General features: G+C 36.4%; 1 protein-coding gene and 2 non-coding genes across 8 annotated transcripts in view; 2 read left to right on the top strand and 1 right to left on the bottom strand.

Moving 5' to 3' along the window:
- The window catches only part of LOC134799892 (rhomboid-related protein 2), a 65,171-nt gene that overhangs the window by 22,044 nt on the left and 16,097 nt on the right, over window positions 1–27,030 (bottom strand). For 2 of the 6 annotated variants that reach the window (XM_063772321.1, XM_063772322.1), the window contains exons 2-3: window positions 19,242–19,500; window positions 16,463–16,504 (exon numbers count right to left, since the gene is read on the bottom strand). In XM_063772321.1, coding sequence (XP_063628391.1) covers window positions 16,463–16,504; window positions 19,242–19,500 — 301 coding nt within the window. Of the gene's footprint in view, window positions 1–15,000; window positions 15,043–16,462; window positions 16,505–19,241; window positions 19,501–27,030 lie in introns of all 6 variants that reach the window. The other 4 variants (XM_063772324.1, XM_063772325.1, XM_063772320.1 and 1 more) reach the window with 3 other exon arrangements.
- LOC134800414 (5S ribosomal RNA) lies at window positions 19,919–20,037 on the top strand. Its single transcript, XR_010145535.1, has one exon. It is a non-coding gene; the product is annotated as a 5S ribosomal RNA (ribosomal RNA).
- Window positions 20,429–20,547, top strand: LOC134800413 (5S ribosomal RNA). The gene has a single exon (XR_010145534.1). It is a non-coding gene; the product is annotated as a 5S ribosomal RNA (ribosomal RNA).

Here is a 27,030-nt window from a genome sequence, read left to right as displayed (position 1 = left end):
ACTTATAGAAGAGCTGGTTTTTTTTCTTATTATTACAAGTATTCTCGCTGAGCCCTAACAGAGGCTAGGGCTCCCCTAGCGGTCCGCGGAGCACACTTTGAGAATGGCTGCCGTAGACAACTGATTTCGTGGACCAGATGACGTAGCAATTCTGTTGTGCTGCTAAATAAGTTTTAGTTTTAAAAATTACTGTTATGGCATGTAAGTATGTTAGTTTGTATAGTTAATACGGTCGTATCTATGGGAGTATGCGCCTTAGGAGCCTGAAAATAAATTATATTTGATTCAATATTATCAGGCTTATAGAAAAGGGTCCAAACCCTTTGATGCGGATAAGTGTTAATTTAATCACAAAAATGTTTTATACCTTCTGACTTTACATATGTATCACCACAGGAAAGATGTATTGTCCAAAATTGTTATGTATGACCCAGTCATTGGTTTTGTACCGGCTAATGAGTTAAGTTAATGAACGCTAATACAAGACAATAATTGTTTAAACAATACCCAAACCGCAAACGACGTAGGTACTGACACTACCGACCTAAACTACCTACTAGGTATATAGCTACATAGAAGGCTAAACTAGTTAAACGATTGCTTACCACCTAATCATTTTAAGACAAGAATGAATCTACCTAAAATACGAGTATTATAATCACCTAATAGTATATGTGTATCCTAAAAACGCTTTACACAAAACATGACAGTGCTTATGTTAAACGAATAGATATACATGTATATACATGTACATTTTTTTTAAATCAAAAAACTACTATGTGTTAAGTTGACATATTATAAATGTAGGTTTTACCCACGTCTCGAGGTGTCTACAGGATTCTTCGATACATTCTCTTTTTCTTGACTTTTGTTTATGAGATATGAAGGCCGGGGTCCTATGAAAGAATTTGACTTTTAAACAATTTTCATTATATGAGGTACTTTCGTTAACTACATCAACAATTTCTGTATTTACTGAAAATTACAATTACTTAGGCATAAGTTGGTTTGAACATGTACAAATCATCTCTTCTACAAAATCTAAAATAATGTCGTTGATTCGTCATACAAGAATATTATACCTGCTAAATGCACTCTATCTACGAGTATATACATATATTACGCTTCTAATAACAATACATACAAGGTGAGGCGATAACTTGATAATAAGGGATAAGATATGTATGTTGTATCTAGACTTATCCCTTCTTGCTCTTTACAAAAGATATTGCCTACGTCAGTCAGCATCAGAAGGTGCTAAGCGGGCCAGGTGTTCAAAATGATCTTGACGCGACTTTATTGTTAAGAGAATAAGAGCGTGTCAAGGTAATTTTGAACACCTCGCCCGCTCAGCAACTTCTGGCTGCTGACTATACATGTAAACACACAAAAAAACCGGGCAAGTGCGAGTCGGACTCGCGCACGAAGGGTTCCGTACAATAATGCAAAAAAAAAAAAACAAAAAAAATAAAAAAAAAAAACGGTCACCCATCCAAGTACTGACCACTCCCGACGTTGCTTAACTTTGGTCAAAAATCACGTTTGTTGTATGGGAGCCCCATTTAAATCTTTATTTTATTCTGTTTTTAGTATTTGTTGTTATAGCGGCAACAGAAATACATCATCTGTAAAAATTTCAACTGTCTAGCTATCACGGTTCGTGAGATACAGCCTGGTGACAGACGGACGGACGGACGGACGGACGGACGGACGGACGGACGGACGGACAGCGAAGTCTTAGTAATAGGGTACGGAACCCTAAAAAAGCCGTATCCGTCACCTATATAGGTACCGAAATTATAAGTTCTAAAAGTTAAATCGTAAGGAATAATTTACAAAACTTTAGTTCCCAGAAAGATTAAATTCACGAAGAAATAAGTAACTTATATGTGTATACTAATTCGGAATAATATGGAGGAGGTTCCAAAATTGCTACTTTATCGCTGTTAGCAACTTCAACCTAATTACTACAACCATAAGGTCTATATTTAGAGTCTTTCCTTACTGTCAGTGGGTTAGAAATGCAAAACATCATTCGATCGGGGAACTACCTTCCTGATGAATAAGATACGACTCCGATTTCGCAACGATTGTTTTAGTTGGGATAGGTTGGGGTATCTTTGTGGTGCAATAGCTGACTAAGTTTAGTCCTGACTAATTGAGGTCACAGCACTGATATTGTCGGCTATCCTGACATTTTAGTCATCCTCGCCATTACGATAGGTAAGAATTATTACAGGATACAATAAAAAATATATATGGCGCGATACAAGAATGAAAATGGTTGATGGTAGAAGTAATGACTTAAGGCATTCTTGACGAATCAGTCATTGGGTCAAACATATGAAAACATTCGAAAGGACTATGCGTCAAAATGGTCCCAATACTAACAGAGTTGAGAATTAGGTCATTAGATAGGTTTTCTATTTACTTCATTTCGTTCTATGGCTTCGGAGACGCCACGTCTATCATTTTCGGTACAAAATAGTCTGCCATTTTTTGCGGGGGAGGGGAAATCAAATGTATACGTAACGTAAACATAGCCATGTCAGATAAAAGTCAGTCCATACATGTGATTGACATGAGGTTGACCAATGGGCCGCCTATTTTCGACAGAGGGGAACGCCTGTTAATGACCACTCCGTTTGGTTATATTCTGTTCTATGGGCACCAAGCAAAATTCTATTGCAGAACTGAGATATTGGTATTTGCAGAACGGGGGGTCGCGAACATCTACTCTGCACCAATTATTTACTTACTAGGACTCTATTGCCTAGGCAATAAGGGTGAAGACATTTTGGCTAAAATACCAATATCTCAGTTCTGCAATGGAATTCCGCTTGGTGACCATATAACGAAATGAAGTGCATAAAAATACCTATTTAATGACCTAACTCTCATTTCTGTTGGTTATTGGTCCAGACTCTATGTATACAAAGTTGTCCATGGTCCTTTCACCAATTTACCTCGTGTGGATTAACTTTTTCTTATCCCTTTGCATAATAGAATAGGTAACAGGACACTACTCAGCATGTTTAGAATGTACATATTTCTTGTTGTCCCAAACTGTGCTGCAGTGGTCCCCTGGATGATGGGACAGAATAACGACAAAGCCATCCATTAATTCAAAAATTCTAAATTCTTTAAAGCAACCCCTCTATTTAATAACGGACTTTGTAAACATCCAAAAAATACGTTACAGGCATGAGGCATATCATATATGTCAGGATAAACTGTAGATAAGATATAACTTAATAAGCGTTCGTGCATCGTTAAACCCGGAAATTTTCAAGGTTGCGAATATCAGTATAGTTATCATGTCAGAAAAAAACCGGCCAGACGCGAGTCAGACTCGCGCACGAAGGGTTCCGTACCATTAGGTACGCAAAAAACGGCAAAACAAAAATCACGTTTGTTGTATGGGAGCCCCACTTAAATATTCTTCTTCTTCTCGTGTCTATACTTAAATATTTATTTTATTCTGGTTTTAGTAGGTATTTGTTGTTATAGCGGCTACAGACATATATCATCTGTGAAAATTTCAACTGTCTATCACGGTTCATGAGTTACTGCCTAGTGACAGACAGACGGACGGACAGCGGAGTCTTAGTAATAGGGTCCCGTTTTTACCCTTTGGGTACGAAACCCTAAAAATAGGAAGGAGCTCTGTACAGTCAGAAGCAGAAGTTGCGAAGCGGGCTAAGTGTACAAAATTACCTTGACACGCTCTTATTCTTTTAACAATAAAGTCGCGTCAAGCTCATTTTTAAACACCTCGCCCGCTTAGCAACTTCTGCTGCTGACTGTGCCAAGTTAGAATAGATGGATTGATTGTTTGACACGATACAATGAGAAGCCACATACGAAAGACGATCATAAATAGGTTTCTAACTCACCTGTTTCAAAAGTTAAACAATATTTTTAACTACTATCTAAGTATATAATTATCTAAGCATTCAAGTATTTTTTTTAATAATCAGCTGAAGTAAATTATATTTTTTACCTTTTAGGTTCTACAAGTGAATGTCGCAACAGAAGCGCGGACGTGACAGGCTCAGACGGAGATGGCGGGACGACTTAGACGCCTTCATTAGTAACTGACCGGAAAAAGCACTACAACGGGAGTTGTGGAAATCAAGGGGAGAGGCCTTTGCCCAGCAGTGGGACACTATAACGGGCTAATTAAAAAAAAACCGGACAAGTGCGAGTCGGACTCGCCCACCGAGGGTCCGTACTTTTTAGTATTTGTTATAGCGGCAACAGAAATACATCATCTGTGAAAATTTCAACTGCCTAGCTATCACGGTTCATGAGATACAGCCTGGTGACAGACGGACGGACGGACGGATGGACGGACGGACGGACGGACGGACAGCGGAGTCTTAGGGTCTTAGTAATAGGGTCCCGTTTTTACCCTTTGGGTACGGAACCCTAAAAAAGGTTCTACAACCGGTTCATACCAATAAGTCTCGTAAGAAATAATACCGCACGTAAATCGTTGAACTGTTATAAATTATATCGTAATAAAAATAAAGTACATATATTTTCAGAGTAATTGCGATATAGGTAAAAACCCGCGCGATCGCCATATCTTCCGTCGCAAGTTTCACGCGGCACACCATATCTTTTGTTACCTCCCTTCCCTCTTAAACAATAAAACAATAGACATACTTGTAGTTAGTTAGTCTGGCTAGATTTTATCGAAACATGCCTATCCCCATAACATATTCCAGTCACAATACATTGTTATTGCTTTATCTCCGTACGTGACTGAAACCTGGGACGAAATAATTGGTAACATTGATCTTAGATAACTGATTTTACTAGGTAAATGGTTACCATATAGCGTACTAATTATGTTAAATACCTACATATACGCGTACGTTTCAGACAGAATTTTAGAATACATATAAAAAAATCGGCCAAGAGCATGTCGGGCCATGCTCAGTGTAGGGTTTCGTAGTTACCATTATATTAAAATAGGCCAAACGGGGGCCAAACCTACTTACGTCTTTTTATTAAGAAAAGAAGATTTTTTGCAATATCTCAAAAACAACTAGACCGATCATGTTCGCTATAGTTTTCATTGAAAGTATTTATTAAGCTCTTGTTTCACGATTTTTTTCATATTTTTTGGACCCGTGGTTCAAAAGTTAGAGGGGGGGCCTCTAATGTCAAGGCGTTAGAGTGTGAGTTTAGATATTTTTGAGCACCTCGGCCGCTCCGATATATCTGATGGCGACTGTATGCACTAAAATGTATTAAGAACGATTTGATTTCGGCTTCCGACTATTAAGATGATGCTTATGACGCAAATGCTCGGAGTAGGGATTGCAAACCGGATTGATTTTCAATCCGGGTGGATCCGGCTGGATTTTGGTCCCAATCCGGCCGGATCCGGCCGGACCGGATCCGGTTAGGCATAAGGATATTAAAGTTAATTAAATGACATATTATTCAAGTTTTATGCGTTATATGAGAAACAAAGGGTATTTTTACAAATGTATTAATTAAACAACAATTTGAAGTTAATAAGAAATAACTTTTTAACAATAAAATAAAACTAAAGTGTCACATGGTCAATCTCAATTTAAAAATAAAATTTGCAATTGTCATTTATTAATTTTATTATATTTAACCATTCACATTCTGCTCAAATTTACGTTTATAAATTTGATTAGATTCCAAAGCCTGTTAATGGGATAATTATGGGATGGGAAATGGAACTCCTTGAAAGGAAAAGTTTTCGTAACTGTTCTTTGATGGAATTATTTGTAACGCTGACATCCATTCTAACAACAAGATATTTTACTTTTAACCAAAATTGTATGAAATGCGCTCCAATATTATCTTGCTTTCATTTTTTATCCGTGAAAATAGTTTTATAGCCTAAATCACAAATAAATAAATAATTCATGAATAAATATTTGGAGACAATCTTATACAGATCGACCTACTAGTAGCCCCAAACCAAGCAAAGCTTGTAATATGGGTACTAGCTAGCTCTAGGTAGTACTACTAGGCGACGATATATGTACATGCTTATATACATAGAAAACACCAATAACTCAGGAACAAATATCTGTGTTCATCACACAAATAAATGCCCTTACCGGTATTCAAACCCAGGACCATCGGCTTCATAGGCAGGGGCACTGAATGGTCACTAGGTCACTACCCACTATAGGCCAAGAAAGGTACGCTCGGCTAGTATGGCGGAATGGAAATAATTAGTAATAGCTGAAATTTTCGGTGTATGGGACAGATAATAAATCTAGTGATTACGTCGACACATAATCCAAATAAATATATTACATTTAGGTATTTAAAAAAAAATGTAAAAATATAAAAAATCACAGAAAGTTTGTAAAAAATATTAATAACATTTTTTAAATTTATACTCATAGAGAAATATTTGCTTTATGACATTAAGCATGAATCACACAAAAAATAATTCTGTATCCTACATTTAAAGTAAGTAACCTACGGTTATTATTAAATTCAGTATATTTCCGTCCTCAAAAATGGTAATAGGCTATTTTTTCTCTCATTATTTCCAAATTACAATAAGTACAAGCGTTGCAATTTAATCGTACACTAAATAATACCGTATGGGAGGTTTTATGGGGTTGTGCATTAATTGCCTGGTTAAAAATGGTAATAGATCAATATCATATGGGATTTTTATTATGAGTTCTCCTTCATCGAATACTGTAAAAATCGGCTTGAAATATGATTCGTAACACAAAAAACCATCAAAAACGTTATCGTTGCTTTAAAGTTGCCGCGCACGAGCCAGCGAGCTAACGCGATTGGTCGTTGCATGGAGCGGGGCGACGGAACGATGAAACTTCCATCGCCCCGAGCGCGAATATTTAAAAAAGTATTTAGTATATTTACTATTTACTCGGTCAAAACATATGTACCAGTGAACGTAAAAAATATGGGAGACTAGATTCGAACTAATTATCAGCTTTAATCTGGGCAAGAGTGCTGTAAATAAGAAAGTAAATTTTACGTAATTGCAGGCTTTCCGTCTTTGCGTGCGCGTTAAATTTAATACAATAATAGGCCAATTATATAGGGCTATTATACTGACACACACCCAATTTGATAGCAGAAAAAGACGCGAAATTAAAATTTTCTTAGGGAAATCAAATCTTCGCGCCTATAAGTTTAAACTTTAGGTTTCAATAGCGGTCATTTAAGTACCACCCCTCACCACTAAAATGTAATTATCAAAAACGACAGTTGCTAATGTTCCCCAAAGTAAGCATTTCTAGTTAATGCTGCAATACAGTGGTACCGGGCACCTTGCGACGCAATGCCGAGCAGGAATCGCAAACCTTAAAATATTTGCACTAATTAATTGAGTTAGGATTTTGTTAGTACTCTTTAATTGAATAGCAAAAAATATAAGTTATGCATTAGAAATACCGTTTTTATTCGATTTTTAATTAAGTAATTATTGTTAAACTTATTTTTACCGTGTGGTGTCGTTAAAATTTCACTAGTAACATCATTTGGCGACTAGGGCAATAAAAGTCGACACCACAACCAACAAATTAACAAACAACAATAACCAACAAATTAACAAACAACAAAAATTTGCAGTAATATTCCAAAACTCGACTGAACGCAAGCGCACCGAACCGTGTCGCTCCCCTGACGCGACTCAGTGTCATAAAACGTAAGGCCGTGGTATTAACGACAGCGGATAGCTGAGCGGCGAGCGGTGACTGCAGGCGGCAATAAGGTGTTCAGTTAATGTTTTTATAATTTGAAATGACTTCGTTTCCATGTAGAAATAACCAAACAGACTTTAGAAGCATTTAATATTTTATTTGTGGCCGTATAAATTATGTTTTATTGGTAAATTAACTACAATTATTCATATTTGTGGATAAAACAATATACATACTATAATTAATACTAAATTAACATTAAATAAATACATTATTTATGACATAAAAATACATTGCGCGTATTTAACTACTTAGCATTGTTTAATTACGATACTTGCAAGCAAGTAGTAAAGTATATGGCTCCATCCTATCCTGTACCACGATATACAAGCGATAACATTTTTGCGACAGTTTTGTATAGATAATGGATTTGTCGCTAGAAAATTACGATATCGAGATAAAAGTCAGGTCTCTGAGCGCTATTGAAACCTCAGATGCTTTTTACTTATACATGTTTTAAATTTGCCGCGCTTTTTCTAGTCAAGCTGAATGTGTTTCACTATAGAATAGTAATCGAATTGGTTCAGATTTAACGTTTAATGCATATAAATAACATAATTAGTAAATAACATAATTTTGGACTAAGTACATTATACATACCTACATGACATCAGGCTATGGTTTGGCGCACCGTGACCCTGAACGGCGCGGTAATGTGTTACGGCTGTTAAGTGAAGTCCAGACGGGATGATCAAATCGACCGATTTGATCAGAAATGAAATTGGGGTCAATCTCCAAATTAAGCAACAATTAACCCTTCGGGTGGCAGCACCTCCGGTTGAACGGTAGGACAAATGGCGCGGCCATTTTTTTAAATATGCCTCGGTGTGGCAGAGGCCGCGAGGAGGTTCGGTCATAACAAGCCCGTAATTGGCAGAGACCGTCTCGCGGCCTCTGTGCGACGCTGCATTTCGCGCCTAAAATAAAACCGTTAAAACTATGCCTTGCTTGCTCACTCTTGCAAGATGCATTCGTCAATAAACAAGGATGGTATTCCCTAACGGTCGAATTCCCGCGTAAAACAAAGTTTGTTAGAAATGACGTGATGTTCCTGCCCCATCTCGCCCATTACGCGCCGACCGTCGTCGAGCCGCGAACATTCAAACGGAATACGTTCTGATAAAAAGTGAAATAAACTGTGTGAATCGTGTTAAATGTATTGTTTTGTCATAAAGACTGCTTTTTCTACAATCAATTGTTTTATTTCGTAACTATACGTATTTTTACATGAAAGTAGAAAAAAATTGGTAATATGAGATTAGAACAAGTCTAGCATAATTCACATAAATAGAATATAATTCATTGGTATACAATCAAATAACCCATTTTATGCTGAATTCAGTGATGTATAGTTTGTATATATCATTCATAGATTTTTTTTGGGAAACGGTCATATTTCTAACACGCGCCAAATTCGCGATGATCACCCGTTGAGGCCCCGCCACTTGACGTATATTTTTCCAAAATGGCTGCGCCACTCAACCGGCTTGTTATGTCTGTCCGTCTCGCGGCCACCGCCACTTACCGTAGAGACCTCGAGGAGGACAATGCCACTCGAAGGGTTAAACAACTGTACCGATATTTGGAACCTCAGAATAATATACCCGGCCGGATACCGGATAGTAACTTTGCTTGATTTCAGAGTAAACAAATTGGATTTAAGAAACAGTCACGGTCATATTGTACATTACTCGTTTATTATTTCAAAACAATTTAAACATCCACTCACTTGCACGCGTAGGTACCTACTCATTTCGAACATAGAAATGAGTCCGCGCCAATGTTCACCACGAAACAGGTTAAAACCTGCACAATGCGCACCTAAAAACCGAAATGTAGGTATTGTTAAATTTAGTTTGTAGTTAATTAGTTTTTTGGTGTAAGTGTATGAACCAAGGTCTGAAATAAATGATTTTTTATTTTTTTTATTGTTCCGCCGGCCGACGGTCGGGCCGAATATCCGGTATCCGACCAAACAACTATCCATTGCATTTCTAATTGAGAGTGGCAACACTATCGTAGGTCGTATTGCCCTTTTCTAGCATATACGTCCCTCGCTCCTACACTCCCACCACACAGGCAGGTTGCTTTGTCAGTTATACAAGGCAAATTTTCAAGTCATTGGCATGCTGTTTTTCCATCTGGAAGGTCGTGAAGCTAAACTGCTGGTGAGTTTTTGAATTTGTACCTCAGTTTAGCTGACTATATTGAAATAGTTATTTATTTTACAAGGGGGCAAAGTTGTTGTTTAACCGCTCGTGCTAATATTGATACTTGAGCAAGTAAAACATTCGAAACATGGAATCTTGAGCGTTGCGAGGGTTTCAAAGCACGAGGGTTAAACAAAATTTGCCCCAAGTGAAACACAAAATGTTTCACCACACCAACCCGAAGCAAATATTAAATGTAAAAATATCATACAAAATCAAATACAAATGAATTTTATTAAATATTTATGATTTAAAAGTCAATTCTACCAGCAAACATAAGAAAACAACTCAAAATTTGCATTTGATTCCTTTGCCTCACTTGTGAATAAAATGAAACTTTGCTCTCAGTTTTTGAAGTGCAAAGTAAGCCTTTCCGAGCTGGTGTGAAATAAATAATTAAATTTTTCACGCCACTGTTCGGAAATGTGGCAATAGATGGTCTAAAACCAAGCTGGAAAGTAGGCAATAGCTGTAGCACCTGAACCACCACTACTACAATGTTTCATTATTATCATCATCTGTCATTGGTGACAGTTCGCTATAGCAATGAGTATAATTTAAAACATAAAAATCAATAAAAGGTCTTTTTTGGCGCAACTTTTTCCTTCAAAAATAAATTTAGGTTATTTATAGGACCAATTTCTTGTTTAAAAAAAAACGAAATGTCAAACTATTCATTCATTCAGTCAGTTCATTCGATTCACGCTTAAGGCGTTTTTTACTTTTGTAGCTGTTTGTGGTTTTTTTTAGCAAAAACGCTTCTAAGTTTAGAGTCCGTTTGAAGCAAACAACATAAAAACGCCTCTTAAATGTGATAAAAAAGAAAAAAGGCGGGATCGGAAAATTCTCACTGAATTGGATAGTACTATAAAATATAAGAAACACGTATCTACGCTCGCTATAAAAATGAGTTCTTCTAGTGAAGAAAATGATATTCTTACGCTGACGCCTACCGAAATTCAAGAGACAGCACAGGCAGTGGCTAGTAATTTGCTACCAGAGAAATCGCGGGCTAGTACTTATAGTTATCCAAATGTTTCCTTATTTCCTCGCAGTAGTCGTGAAAAGCACTATGTAATGCCTCGGCCGGAAACGCTAAAGATGGAGTCGTATTATTCGAGGGCCTCCACCAACGTGTCGGCCCTCAAACTCACTCGTCCATCTTTTAGCGGTTTTCCGTCCTCTCCTACAATGTACTATAGTAGTCCGTTAAATTATCTAGCAAATAAAAACGATCCGGAATAGTGATGTGAAAGTGCAAGAGGATATTAGAAAGAGAGATGCCTAAGAGTAGCATACCATAATGAATACATGTGTCTTAGCTGTATATTGTATTGTTATAAATAATGTTAAAAATGCTTTATGTTGTTAATGTGTTCCAAATTGTGCTGCTTTGGCATTAGCTGTAAGGTGCAATTTGTTATTTGAATTAATAAATAAATACAATAAATGTTAATTTTACAAAATGTACCTATCAAATTGTATACTTTATTAAATATCTCTCTCCTCACAGGTGTTACAATAAAGGGTGTACGTACTACATTATTAATTAAACACTCATAATATAATTATATTACATACACATAATAAGTACATCATAGGATATGTATAATCACATTGGTCGACCGACCGGTCTGGCCTAGTGGGTAGTGACCCTGCCTATGAAGCCGATGGTCCCGGGTTCGAATCCTGGTAGGGGAATTTATTTGTATGATGATACAGATATTTGTTCCTGAGTCATGGTTGTTTTCTATGTATTTAAGTATTTAAATATTATATATATCGTTGTCTGAGTACCCACAACACAAGCCTTCTTGAGCTTACTGTGGGGCTTAGTCAATTTGTGTAAGAAATGTCCTATAATATTTATTTATTTATTTATTTATTGGTTTGGCGTCTTCCCACCACCAGGCGATAACAAACATGTTTCAATATTATTCTTAGGTTCCGAATATCGGTACAGCTGTTTAATGACAGCATTTACACAAAAATAAAACGCTAATTAAATAACTTATCATATTCGGAACTACAGATGCAACGGATAGTTGTTTGGCCGCATACAGGATACGGGAGGTACGGCCTGACCATAGGCCGAATATTCAGTATTCAGCCGCCGAATATTCGGCCGGCGGAAATATTCAGGTTTTTCAGGTGCGCATTGTGGAAGTTTTGGCCTGTTTCGTAATGAACTTTCGCGCGGTATATAGGTCTATCACTAGGTACGAAATTAGTGCGCGAGCTAGTGAATGGAACGTTTAAATTGTTTTAAAATAATAATCGAGTACGATTATATTCCGATATCAAGCATAGTTATTTAGTACCCTTATTTTAGTATCCGGTATCCGTCCGGATATTAAAATAAGGGCGAGATAGGATACCGGATAGTAACCGAATATCCGGTGCATCTCTATTCGGAACCTAAATTTTTAATCCTGCATGGTGCAAATATGTATAATATTGAGACAATGACTTGAAAATTTGTCTTGTATAACTGACAAAGCAACCTGCCTGTGTGGTAGGAGTGTGGGGTAGAGAGGGAGTATATGCTAGAAAAAGACAATACGACCTAGGGGCTGTCCATACATGACGTCATCTATTTTTGACGATTTTTGTCCCCCCCATAAAATCATCAAAAAAATCATGCTTCGAATGACACCGTTTCCACCTGCGTCATGCTACCATCATCCGATGTCCAGACCCCCCCCCCCCAAATTTGAAATGACTTAAATTTATGAATAGCCCCCTACGACAGTGTTGCCACTCTCAATATTATTTATTCTTAGGTTCCGAATATGGTAAGTTATTTAATTAGCGTTTTATTTTTGTGTAAAACGCTGTCATTTTAAAGCCGTACTTTTCGCCTTATTGCAAAGGAGTAAGGTGCAAAAGTGTAAACATATATTTCACGTCGACTCTTATTATACTATGTTATACTTATTATGGAACATAAACTATGAATTGAAAGAGCACGAAATAGTCAATATAATACGTTTGTTGAAAAAAAAAGTCTACAGACGCTTAGGCGCGAAGGGTTATTGTCTCATAGAAAATTTTAATTTCGCGCCTTTTTCTACTGACAAAGTTGTTGAATAGACGTTAATATCAAATTAAAGAGTGGGCCTACACACTTCGCTGTGACAGAATGTGAAAGTGTCACCAAAACTGTCAAATGACTACGATAATAAGTATTCCTTTTATAATGCCACTCCACACTATGCCATTCTGAAATTAAATAAGAACGATAGATAGTCATGCGCAATTTTTATTTTTGTAGTGGGTCATAATTGACGTATATAATTACGAATATAATTTGAACATCAACCAATAATATTGGAAATGATATCAGTTATTTTTAATCAGCTATCATTCACGCGCGCGTTCATTTTGCTCAGACTTGGCCGCACAAATATTTGGTGCGAGCGAGACGCCCACGCACGTTCGAATTGGCCTGTCACTTGTAGCAACTTGTAGGTAAGTACATACTTACCTACATACTATCCACGCGTCCTTGGCACGAACTCCCGCCACCGCCCGCATTGAAACTGTCCCCGCGCGCCGCAAGGAAATGTAATCCTTAGCATTAGCGCAAAGAGTTCAAATTTGGTAGTTTCATTTAGCGAATTTGATAAAATGCACATATTTATTACATTGACCATATTTTTGTGTGATTATGTATTGAATATCACTTTGAACGTTATCAGAACAAAGTCTGCAAGAAATTATATCTATAACCATTTTTTCTAGCATGTTTAAGGCGTAAATATATATACAAGTGATACAAATCATATTGATGTCGGATTCTCGGATAAATAGCTTAATGAGGTAGTTTTATGGTAATTCAATCAAAGACCTAATTATTACTTTTTTTCTATATCAAGTTACGACGTATATCCGTGAGGCCCCGCCATTTATTGAATTAGTTATTTTCCGTGTTAATATTTTGACTGATTCCATTGTCGACTCATTATAAATATTATTTTCGTCACGTTTACGAACTAAAAATACTATTACTATTTTTAACAAACAAGAACGGCTCTTTTTTTTAACTATTTTTTTTTACCTACTTCCGGACAGAAAGTTTTTTGGATTCGAAAATAAAGTATCTTAAAATGATCTAAAGAACAGGAATAAAAACAAAATTGCCTATTACTAATTAATGTTTAACGTAAGCGTATCTTTACTGGAGTACTAGGCCAGATCGGTCGTTGCAAATGCCTTCCATGACATCTCCATCCTTTAATTTTTTACTTCTAATTATTTAAGTAAGTAATAGTCGTATCGTGACGATTCGTGCTACCAATATGAAAGAAGAGGAAATCCTCTTCTGTTCTCAATCATCGTCATATTATATACCTTCTTATTCTACTAAATTTTGATTTTTTCATTCGTTCTTCATTCTGTTTAACTTTTTTCTTCTATCCGTCGCCTTTATCTCACCTAAAACGCGCAGTGGGTGCTGCGTGCGGTCTTTTTTTCTATTTTCCCGGATCCGGTCCGGATCCGGTGATTGTAACCGGATCCGGTAGCTCCTAAAAACTGCCGGATCCAGCCGGATTACCGGATCCGCCGGACCGGATTGCAATCCCTAGCTCGGAGCATTTTCGTAATTTCTTATGTACAATTACGTAAACATTCGAGATGCGTCACAGCCTGTAAGTTCAGTGTGTTGACCCACAAATATTTTCATATGTGGTCAATACGGATAAGTGTGGCACATTGGGGACAGTTTACACATTGTCTAGGTTTATTGTGAGTTCATACACTTGCCACAAAACGCAAGCACACACACACACGCAAGCACTAAACGCAAATGTATGAACTCGCAACATTGACAAGTTTTATAATACAAGAAGTGATTAACACGACTTCATAATATCGCGATGATCAAGATGTAATTGAGAAATTATTAACACCAACAATGATCACTTAAAAATGATGAGATGAAAATGAAGCGGCGATGAAAATGATTAGAAAAACAGGAATGATTGGGACAAATGAACATAAAGATGAACCCAAGCAAACAATATAAACAAAACTGGACGGACCACGACGAGATTTCGGCACGTACAGGAATCCTGGCCCCATCCCTAGTGAACAAAATAGCTTTTTAACACCCTGGTTGGAAAGCAAAATGGAAATATGACAGTTATGTTGAGCAAATATTTTTTGTACATGTTTAAATTTACAACTTTCTTGTAAAATTTGCTTAATTATACTCTACTAGTGGGTAAATTAACACAGTTAAATATTGTAAAAAAAAGGTTACAACATTACAGAAACACGCTTTCATTTTACAACTTGCTCAGAGAAGAAACCGCTATGTTGGCCCAATTCGCCGTAAATATTTACTAGCACTCAATCGGCAGTCACTTTACTATCCTCAAAACTGACACGGTCGCAATGACTTCTCATTCCCACTTGCAAGGTCGTAGCAAGAGTAAAAGAGATGCTATGATATGATTTTGGTGGTCATTTTGGTTTGTGGATATACTATAATATAGGTGTATTTTATTCTGTGGGCGCTGTGGGCTTCCCCATTCAGTCAACTCAGACGATTATAGGTACTGAGTGTACCGCAGACGTGGATTTATCTAACTGATGTCATTAAGTCTGTCTGAATCATAACTGGCCATTTTAAACTAATTTAGGAATATATAAAACAATACCAGAATGATATGATAACAAAGGCACCGATTCATACTGACGTTAGTCACATACAGGGTCATTTTTGGACCGTTAGCCATATTGTGCGAGGTGATTAGGTAGGTCATACTGAACAACTTTTTCAATGGGACCAACCCCGCAATCCCAAAAATTTGGCCTTCTCATAGAAAACGTCGACATCCACTCGACCAAAATCTATGAAACGGCCAAAAAATTTTTTGTAATTTCGGAGTTGGTCCCATAGAAAAAGTTGTTCAGTATGGCCTACTAATCACCTCGCACAATATGGCTAACGGTCCGAAAATGACCCTGTATTTATGGAGAAGTAGGTATCTCTATTATTTTGTGCAGTTTGACATGTTTAATTATTAAGTGCACGTAAGTGGTTATGTCTCTTAAATTTGTATAAACAGGGTTCTGTAAGTTTTTATAATACTTATTTAATGAAATCTTCGTCTTCCTCGCGTTATCTCGGCATTTTGCCACGGCTCATGGGAGCCTGGGTCCGCTTGACAACTAATCCCATGATTTGACGTAGGCACTAGTTTTTACGAAAGCGACTGCCATCTGACCTTTGTAAATATCAAATGATATTTCTAATTTAATGAAATAAATAAAAAAATATGGTTCTTTAAAATAGCGGTCTCAACCAAAGAAGTAGTTAAAATGAACGTGTATAATAACTTGTTTAATAATAAACATTCTAAATTGGAACTCTAACGAAAAAAAGGATTTTTTACCATGGATGAAAAATGCCTAAACATGAACAACATAAAACACGGTAACGATTACCAAAAACCATGATGATAAAAGCCGGGACGAAATAAAAAAAAAGAAAAGTACCGCCATCACGTGTCGAGTGATACTGGAGCCCAGGCCACCGTCCTAGCAAACAGAATTAGTCGTTATGTTAAACACGCTAGAGTACACAATGCATTGTTAATCGCATGCCAAATAAAGCATATACAGCGTGGAGTGCACAGACAGTAAATTACTACAACACTCTTGACTGACCTATTTTGAACCTTATTTTCTTGCAATAAGGTTTAAGTATCGTCAGCGAATAGTGTGAAAGAACTGTTACTCATGTATTACACTTTTTAGTGAAACGGGTCACCTTGCGGCACTTGTTATGACATCATCTAGGAATTCCACTTATCGATTTACACTTTCATATTGAGTTAACGTTTCGTCAGGGGGGTGTCACTACGCAGTTTAGGTACATTTGGCCTACGGGCAGGGCAGGCGTATGGCAGTGGGCTGCCGCTCGACCGCACGATAGTCGTGTCATGTGGCGCTCGCGCAAAGAAAATCACGGTTCGTGCGCGGTTATAAGTTTCAATTTTGTTGCAGGCGGCGAGTATAGGTATAATTTTATACCTAAATCTACTTTTGTGAGGGAGTGAATTTTCTGTACGGTTTTCGATTTATTTATTAATTTATCTACTGCTTTGGCATCCTCAGCTGTCTAAAAGTATGTTAACATTTTTGAAATTTTTATATCTTGACAACTAATTGGGATTCTAGTTAGGGTAAGATGAACTAAAACGAACACCGGGTCAAGAATAACACTTAGCGAAATGGTCATAGTGTTTGTCTTACCTCGAGCAAAACAAAACTATGGTATTTTTATCCCATCTTACCTAATCAAATTCTAGAAATCATCCGGTGTTTTATTAATATGGTATTGGAATTTGTATGAAAATCTCGTCAATTAAGGAATACGACTAACCCCGGCTACACACGTAACGATAAATCGTAGCGATTAAACTGTGCAGTCCGAACTGCGCAGTTTTATCTACCGTGTGTATGACAGATCGTTACGATAATCGACAACGATTTGTCATACACACGGTAGATAAAACTGCGCAGTTCCGACTGCACAGTTTAATCGCTACGATTTATCGTTACGTATGTAGCCGGCATAAGGTATAAAAAGAAATATTATGTTCAGCCTTAAAAGAAACGACCGAACGACGAGAGTTGACGACTGATGAAGACTAATGAACAGTGTATATTGTTTGTTATTGTATTACTTATACAAGTAAATGTTTACACATTCATAACATAAGTAAAGTAAGAGCTGGCGGCTACCTCGCACAACGTATCAGCATTGCGATACAGCGAGGAAATGCCGCCAGCATCCTTGGTACAATGCCTCAAGGGCCTATTTTGATTTAAGCTAGTTATTAATTTCGTTTAGTAGTACCACTGTATATATATTGTATGTAAATAAATAAATAAATATCTAAGTAAAGTAACGGAAGAGAATGGAATGTTGATAATAATAAGATATTGTATTATAAAAGTAGCATGTAACAAGTAACATATTTTCTTAATTTCTTCCTTTTTTTCGTGAATTTTCTTTTTTAGTAGGATAATGATACTATACTATTAATTTAAATTGTATCATACCTGCGTATCAATATACAATACACGCTGTATTGTGATTACAAATATACAATTATCTAAAGACATATAGAAATTATAGATAAGTGTCTTGTCGTAATAATTAAAAAAGACACAATAGTAAAAAATCAAACCGTCTGCGAAGTCAATTAGTATATTTGTTCTGATGTCACAGTCAAAGTGATATGATGTCACGGGTCAAAATGTTATCAATTTTTAGCATATAAACTTTCTATTAGTGATATGATAAGTGACGTGAGCATGATAAGTTTAAAATCAATCAACAAACTGCCAACCGAATTATCTCTTTATGTATAAGTATTTGATTTAAAATCTATAAATATTTAATTTAAATAATGAATGACTCATTAACCTAAAAAATCTTATTAATTTAAGATTAGTAGGTACATGTACTTAAGTTTATTTGGATTTTATTGAAATTAACAGTTTATTTAACACTGCAACCGCGCGAGACGGGGAATTCCAAGTTATGTAAATTATGTAATACTTAATGTGACTTGAATTGTAAATGGTAATACCAGTTCGGTTTATAATTTACTGTCTGTTTATATACACTACAACAAAACGTGTAAGTGCAATAAAAAACTATTTTACACTATACAATATTTTTATCTACACACATGACGTTGCAAAGACAATTATTTATGTTGTGTTAAATAGTGTTTAATTAGATAGTATATTTATTTGTCTTTGCAACGACAACAATGCTTCGTTCAATCATAATATACAATATTTACAATAACTATGCTAAATATTATATAACGACACACTAATTTAATATTTACAAGTTACTGAATATGAACACACCATGCAATGTCTACTATCAAAACTACTAATAAATGTACAATGCAAAACAAAACATTTTTATCATGTCAATTTAAGTTCATGTTCATGGTGCCCCAGCTTCCCCTTTTTAGATCATTGTCAAGGTGATTGAATTCACACCTTTGTAGCAACGAAGACACATAGTCGGCATTTTGTAACATTTATGGCATTTATGATCTTTATGTACTTATTTATGGCATTTTATAATACGGGCGAGCGATTTTATAATATCGTCTGGCCCACTTCATAACCGTAAAGCCCGTCTTTACGAAGACTTTAAAAAGCCAAAGGTTACATTAAAATCTAGCCGTTTCAGTGTGTCTTCATTCCTACATCAAACACACCAACTCCTTAAACCTAAACTCACCAGTCGTATCCACAGGCCCCCGATGCGGCACAATCGAATGCACATATCGTGCCACAAAATGCCCAAAGACCGCCTTGAAGTCCGGATTGTGCATCATCTCCACAAACTCGTTGAAGTCCAGGTGCCCAGAATTGTCTTTGTCGGCCAGCACCATGATCTTTTCCACTACGTTGTCGGGTAGATCGTGCTCGTATTCTCGGGATTCGATGATCTCTTTGAGTTCCGCGTAGGATATCTTGCCGTCCGCATCTCGGTCGTACTGGAAAAGAGGGGATGGTAAGTCTTTATTTTTAACAGGTTGATAAACGTAATGGCTATTAGTAGAGTTGGTCCAAGCTAACTCTCCGCTAATACCTATTAGGATGCGTTTCCATCAGAGATGTGCGAAGATGCGTAGCGAGGGATGTGTTTGTCATGAACCAATAGAATTCATTTACCTATCCTCGCTCAGCGGCAGCGTAGCTCTAGTAGAAACAGCTCACCGGAAGGAGGTTTTTTGTATATAGGTACTCGTACAAAACTAGAGAAGGATGTGTGTACAGCAGGGTGTCACCTATTGGGCATTAGCATGTCGAGCACTAGTACCACCGCCTTATAAGTAAGTATAATTATGATCTTTAGATTGTGGCAATGACGTCATATTTCTGATACGGAAGTCAAAATTCGAACACGCTATTGCCAACGTCCATACCACGTTGAATACACCGGTTCTCGTCCGATCACCGAAGTTAAGCAACGTCGGGCGAGGTCAGTACTTGGATGGGTGACCGCCTGGGAACACCTCGTGTCGTTGGCTTTTTGCTTCTTTTTTTGGCACAGACTTGGCAAAGGGGCTATTCATAAATTACGTCATTTCAAATTAGGGGGGGGGGGGGGGGGTCTAGACATCGGATGATGGTAGCATGACGAAGGAGGAAACGGGGTCATTCAAAGCATGATTTTTGGATGATTTTAGGGGGAGGGGGTCAAAAATCGATGACGTAGTTTATGGACAGCCCCAAAGTGACAGTGTGGTGCTGCCAGCGTAAACATTAAATTCTTATAAAATGATGTTTGTAGTGGCATTACTACATTTTCTCATTACAAAGTTATAAGTGTATCCGTCTTTAGATAGTTCAAAGTTTGTCATACAATGTGACAATGACGTCATATTTCTGATAGGGAAGTTAAAATTCGAACACAATATCGCCAACGTCCATACCACGTTGAATACACCGGTTCTCGTCCGATCACCGAAGTTAAGCAACGTCGGGCGAGGTCAGTACTTGGATGGGTGACCGCCTGGGAACACCTCGTGTCGTTGGCTTTTTGCTTCTTTTTTTGGCACAGACTTGGCAAATTGACAGTGTGATACTGCCAACAGAAACGTTAAATTCTTATAAAATGTTAAAACGTCTGTAGTGAATGTAGTGGCATTACTACATTTTCTCGTTAAAAAGTTAAAAGTGATGTATCTGTCTTTAGATATAATTCGTTTTTTAGCATTAGAAAGAAGGTAAGCGATCTTGACATGTCTTTTAATTGAAAAACGCTTTTTAAAATCAGTAACTTTTACCACAGATCATATAATACTAGTACAGATACCCAATCCCATACTAAAAAAGCGCACCGTCCTAAGTATCTTATACTTGTAGCTAATTTTTTAGTTCACAGTGACAAACTAGATGGCGCATGGAGCTAACAAAACTCTTACAACAAACATGAGTTGAAATAGCGTCGAAACACCTCTCTTGCGACATCTGTTGTAGCTTTCACGCACTAAACCTACATATCACATTCATTTTAAGGTTCATTGTTACTAGATGGCGTTTCAGACATCGGCGACAAAATTAAAATCTATTTACATACTTTAAGTCAATTTACGATTATGAAATCAATTTGACATTTTTGTTTTTTTGGTTACATTTTTTGTATTGTATTTTTGTTTGATTGGGTACTTTAGTAAGGGGTCAAAGTTTCCTTACAAATCACAGGTCATGTTCTTATCGCTTACCTTGCTTCGGCACGACGAGCGTTCGAGTAAACCAGCATAACTGTGACTTTGAGATACACAATAATGCATAATCAAAGCTCAAAGAGCGACTCTTATGCTGGATTGAAGTTATCTAGTAGGTACCTACGCATCACGTTAGGGCAAAAAGAACAAGGCATTGCGGTACGATCAGTTTTAATAAATAATTCTGGGCGCTAAGCGTTGCATTGGTTGCCGTGCACATGGCCTTGAGAGGCCCAAGGTTGCGCCGATACAAACTATTTGAAACGTTCGTTAAATAAAATCGTAAGTAAAAAGTATGCGCATATTAAATTAAAAAATTATATTGGTACCTAGATATATAATTATAACGCGGTATTGTCTTAGATTTATTATCAAATAGAAAAGACCATGACCATTTTGTGTCAAAAAGGAAAGGCCAACACTTACAACAAATACCTAAATACCTATGGCAGTGTCTCCTTAGACAGTTTACACACTCTTGCGGTTTCAGTATGTGGGTATAGTGTCATAAGCGCTTAATACCTAATCCCAATTTCAAGTGAAATAATCAGTTATCAGGCAAGTCGGTGCCACACGGGGTTAATGACCTCAATCATTCTGCTGATACGGATATGCAGTGGGCATTCCGGGATTCGTGTTATATTTTATATTAGGTACTTCCTACTACAATGTTTCTGATTTTAATAAATTAATGAAATATTTTTATATTACAGTACCCATAATAAATATATTAATGAACGTGGGTGAAGGTTATAAAATAAACACTAAGCAAATAAATTTAAAATCACAACATGCGAACGTAATGGTCCGAGGAATATAAATAAACATATTTTCTAATAGAAATGGGTTAACAACGAATTCCTTATCATTAAACTCGAAAAGGATACACGACTCAAACAATAGAAAATCTCACAGTGACCTTCGACAAGCCAGGTAGTCGGGTAAATGGTTATTTATCACTTTAGATAAGTATATTTTGAACAACACTATACCAAGGACCATAGGCGAGTCCGTGACTATACTTATTTAAACTTTCACAATTTATTCATGTACCGTAAAACGGGGTGAAAAGACACGATTTTCAGCTTCAAGGACGATTTTCGCCAATAATCCAAATGAGAAAAGTAATAATTTTGATATCATTTTTTGAGTCTTGGTTAGTTCTTTAATTTTGCATTTGTGAAAAAAATGTTTACCAACCTAATTCAGAGAAAATCAAAGAAAACTACCTGTTTTCTCCATATCCTTAAAACGGGGTCGATAGACACAAGAAAGGGGTGAATAGAAATATTAAGTTTTAGTTGTCATAGGCATCGAATTTGGTCATTATTATGTGGATACTCTATTGGCAAATGGTATATATATCTGTTAAACAGCTATTTGACAGAAAATTATTTTCTCGTGTCTTTTAACCCCCAAGGCGTGTCTTTACACTCCTTTGTTGTATCTAATCACCCCCTATGGCGTAACTGTTCACCCCATATGCGTGTCCACTGACCCCTTTATCACGTAAATTTGCTTGTTATTGGTTTTTTGCAAAAAAATGCTTTATTATAGAGAAAATTAGTGATATTATTTATTATTTAGGTACTAGGTACAGATACTATATTACCAGGTTAGCTAACTTTTACTTAGTTAATGTCAAAACATTTACCGCTAGAACAAAGTTCAGACAGGCTTCATTTCTTACCACGGCGAGACCTTACTTTAGAGTCAAAAAAATCTAACTTTTAGACAGTTTGATTAAGTTCTTTTGGTATCAATGTAGAGAATAAATAGTCTACTATATACGCATTCCAAAAAATCTAATTTTAGAGATGTATGTTTTTAAATATAACAACTTGAAAGAAAAAGTTCAAAATTTCTCTATTCACCCCGCGATTTCTGTTGACCCCGTTTTACGGTATTTAAGTTTTAAGATTTACTTACGTCCGAAGTCCGAAGAGGACGGCGTTGACGGCGGCGACGGGGCAACGCCGTCCTCGAAACGTCGGAGGTAAATCTTGAATGACTTATAATTTATACGGAAAATTGAAACAATACGGTTAAAGTGTATCAATGATTTAGGAAAGTTAGGTAAGGTAGGTACCTATTTAATTTGTTATGATATCAAACATCAGAGGGACTACCATAACGAGCGAAATTTAAAGAAATTTCGATGTCGATGATAGGGCCTCCCGAATCAGAAATTAGGTTAGTTTAATTTGTATACCTACCTACTTATTATATGTTTAGTAAGAGGACGTTCAAAAAAGTAACCTTGACCTTCTTGAGGGGTCGATTTTTTTTATATTGAAAATTAAAAAAGAGTTTTAAGTGTAATTAGGATTTCTTTTTAGAAAACAATCAACTTTTAACTTTCGAGTTCATTTCATTATGCTCAGCTCAACTCACCGAAAAATCTAGGTATCGGAATAACCTTAATGCCCCTTTTACTCCATTAAATAAAGAAAAAATATTCTTGTTCATTAATTGTTCTGGTTCTTGCCAATCCATTCAAACTATTAACCGATTTCTTAACCCTTATTTTGGCATCGTAACACCCGTGATACCTGGAACTTTAAAAAATCTAGCAGGTTCACTTTATTATCTAATAAAATATTTTTTAATACAGTTGCTCACAAAGTGCTACTTTACGTAGCTGTTTAGCGTGCGGAAAGTTGGTTATGTCGAACTAGTGCTTTTTACTTTTCCAATTTTTTTAAATTTATACTTGTTCCAATTCACGACTACTTATTGATGAGTGTTAATATTAGTTTCCTTTAAACGTCGTAATCAGCATAAAAACCTACTGTTAATGTAAGAATATGAAAAATATACATATTTCATATTTTAATACTTACCTCTTCATCATTATAACACGTTTATTTTTTAATATTGAATATTGAAAATTCCGTTCTTAATAAGGTGTCTGAATGGAACGGAATAGCTGCCAAACGCCCATAGATATAATATACTTAAAGACGACGTCTAAGCGAGCTGTCACTGTTACCACTTTTGTTTAGTGTACGATTAACAATGTTTTACTTATTTTTTCGCAACTGTATTAAAAACCGTCGTTCGATACACGTGCGGAAATGTCATTCTTCACTCGTCCCGAGTCTTCCCACTCGCCTGCGGCTCGTGGCAAGATATCTCGGTACTCGTGAAGTAATGACATACCTTCCGCACTAGCATCGAAATGTACTATTTCCATTAATATGTCGAGCTACCCTCCTTTATGATAGAAAAAAATAATGGACACAGGTGTCATTTTAAATTAATTAGTAATAATCAACATGGCGCCGCGGAAACAACAGATTTCGTTTCGCACTGAAAGTTTGGCACTTATTTCTTAGATACGTACTTATATATTTTTCCATAATCTACATTTTGATGCATTTACTATCTGTTAGGGCATAAATATTTACATTGTGGTCTAATCTAAAAACATTTAATACACAGAATATTTACATGAAACTGTTATGTAGTATATTTGATACATTGCCAAGAACTCAGAAGTCATATAAGTATTGTATTACATTTAATACATTGCCAAGTTGTCATCAAAATAGGTTTACTACGCCGTAGCCTGTAGCGCGGAAAAATATGTTTATGGCAAAAAATGCTTCCTAAGTATATTTTTTTTTTACTCTTTAATTATTTGTTTACTTTTCCTATTTTACACAACTTTTTGTTGGCGACTTTTTTGTAACTTTACGGGATCAAATTTTTCTTCCATGAATGTGTTCAGGTATTCGTAGATATAATTTATATTTACAGGTGTAATAGTCATCTGATGCTTTAGATTGGGTTTAATTAGCAATAAATGATGATTTCTGATGCATTACATGTTGTATTTTTATTAAAACCCACATTTTTCTTCTAAATATTATGTCGAGGGATTGGCATTGTATCAAATATGATACATATGATTTTCCGAAACTGGAAAATTTTGGATTTTTTCTTTATTTTTGAATAGTCTAGTATGCTCAATAGGTGACCAAAACTAAAAAAAAAATACATATTTAAGATATTTTGATCCCTGCAAAGATAAAGGTTAACGATCTGTCTGGCCTAGTGGGTAGTGAGTAGTGACGCTGCCTATGAAGCCGAAGGTCCTGGGTTCGAATCCCGGTAAGGGCATTTATTTGTATAATAAGCACAGATATTTGTTCCTGAGTCATGTATGTTTTCTATGTATTTAAGTATTTGTATATTATATGTATCGTTGTCTGAGTAGGTACCCACAAAACAAGCCTTCTTGAGCTTACCGTGGGACTTAGTCAATTTGTGTAAGAATGTCCCTATAATATTTATTTATTAAAAATTTACTTCATGTTAAAAATTTGCATTTTCGTACAAAAGGCAATAACACAATTTATTTCATAGTATTTTAAAATTCAAAAACACTATACTCCTATTTGCTCTAAAAACAAATATTTACAGGCATATAACGTGCTTAATAATTTTCCGAATGAATATAGGTACAACGTATGTACCTACTTAATAGTTAGTTAATGTTTTAAATTTGACGTATGTCGCTGGTATCAATAAAGCCTAAGATACAATTGTAAGTTTAACTTAGGTAAGTAGGGACAAAGGTATTTGGTAGAATGCGATAACAATATTTATATCTCATTCTGTAGTATAGCTGTGTCCCTATTTACGTAAGTAAAACTTACAAGTGTATCATAAGCCTAAGGATCGGTCTTTCGCGGTGCACCACTAACCGACTCCAGTTTCATTTCAAACCGTGCATGCTGTTCCTGTCGCCCCTATTAGAAAGAAGTCTGGTTAGAATAGGAGGGCACATGACGGCACCACAGAATAACTAATAGTAGTACCGTACAGAAAATTCACTCGTTCACAAAAGTCACATTTATGTATAAAATTATACCTATACTCGCCGCCTGCAAGCAAAATTGAAACTTATATACCTACGTAACCGCGCACGAACCGTGAATCTTCCTTGCGCGTCGCAGTTTTATGACCGAGCTGTGAGCGTCGGCACAGGGTTGAAACTTGACAAGTTTTTGTACCTATACCTACCGATTTATTATTTTTAAGATTAATATGTACGAATACTACGAATTACAAACGTTGATTCTGTAAACATATTTTTTTTATCCGGAGAGAGTATGTCTGATTCTTACGGAAGTAGGTAGGTAGGTATGCCACAGCCGTATTCCTTTGAAAATATGTTGGTCAGTTCCTAATATTGTTTTGGGCAACCAATAATCATTTTAAATTGGTCTAAAGCGCTTTAGTTTTATGCAAACAAAACGAATTAGTTATCGAATCGAATTTGATTAAGTACTCAGTATTTATGTTATGTTTTAAAGTTTAAATTCACCTTTCAATATCGTCCGGAATTTAATAAAATGTTATTTCTACTTCCTTCTTCTTCAGACATCCGTAAACAGTACAATAACAACAATATCTTTTATACGGATTAGATCAAGATATAGGTTTCGAAGCCATTGTGTATTTTCAATTTTGCGCGAGCGCCACATCGTGCGAGCCGAGCGGCAGCCCACTGCCATACGCCGGCCCGCGCGGCGCGCCGGCCAAATGTACCTAAACTGCGTAGTGACACCCCCCTGACGGCACGCATGACTGGCGTTCTCGCCTATGTATGTACCTAGTTGTATAGTAGTTTACTTATGCACACAGACGCACCTTATAAATCTGAGTGTGCAGTTTTGGTCGCTGTGCAGACGCGGCCTTGAGAGGCTGCGCAAGGTTGCGCAGGCGGCGATACGAACAATTTGAAATCGAAAATAAGTTCATATTAAATTAAATATAAATACA

This window comes from Cydia splendana, chromosome 19 (genome assembly GCF_910591565.1).
Source record: "Cydia splendana chromosome 19, ilCydSple1.2, whole genome shotgun sequence".
NCBI classification, from domain to species: domain Eukaryota; kingdom Metazoa; phylum Arthropoda; class Insecta; order Lepidoptera; family Tortricidae; genus Cydia; species Cydia splendana.
Note: the sequence above shows the minus strand (reverse complement) of the source record. Positions and strands in the feature narration are given on the sequence as shown.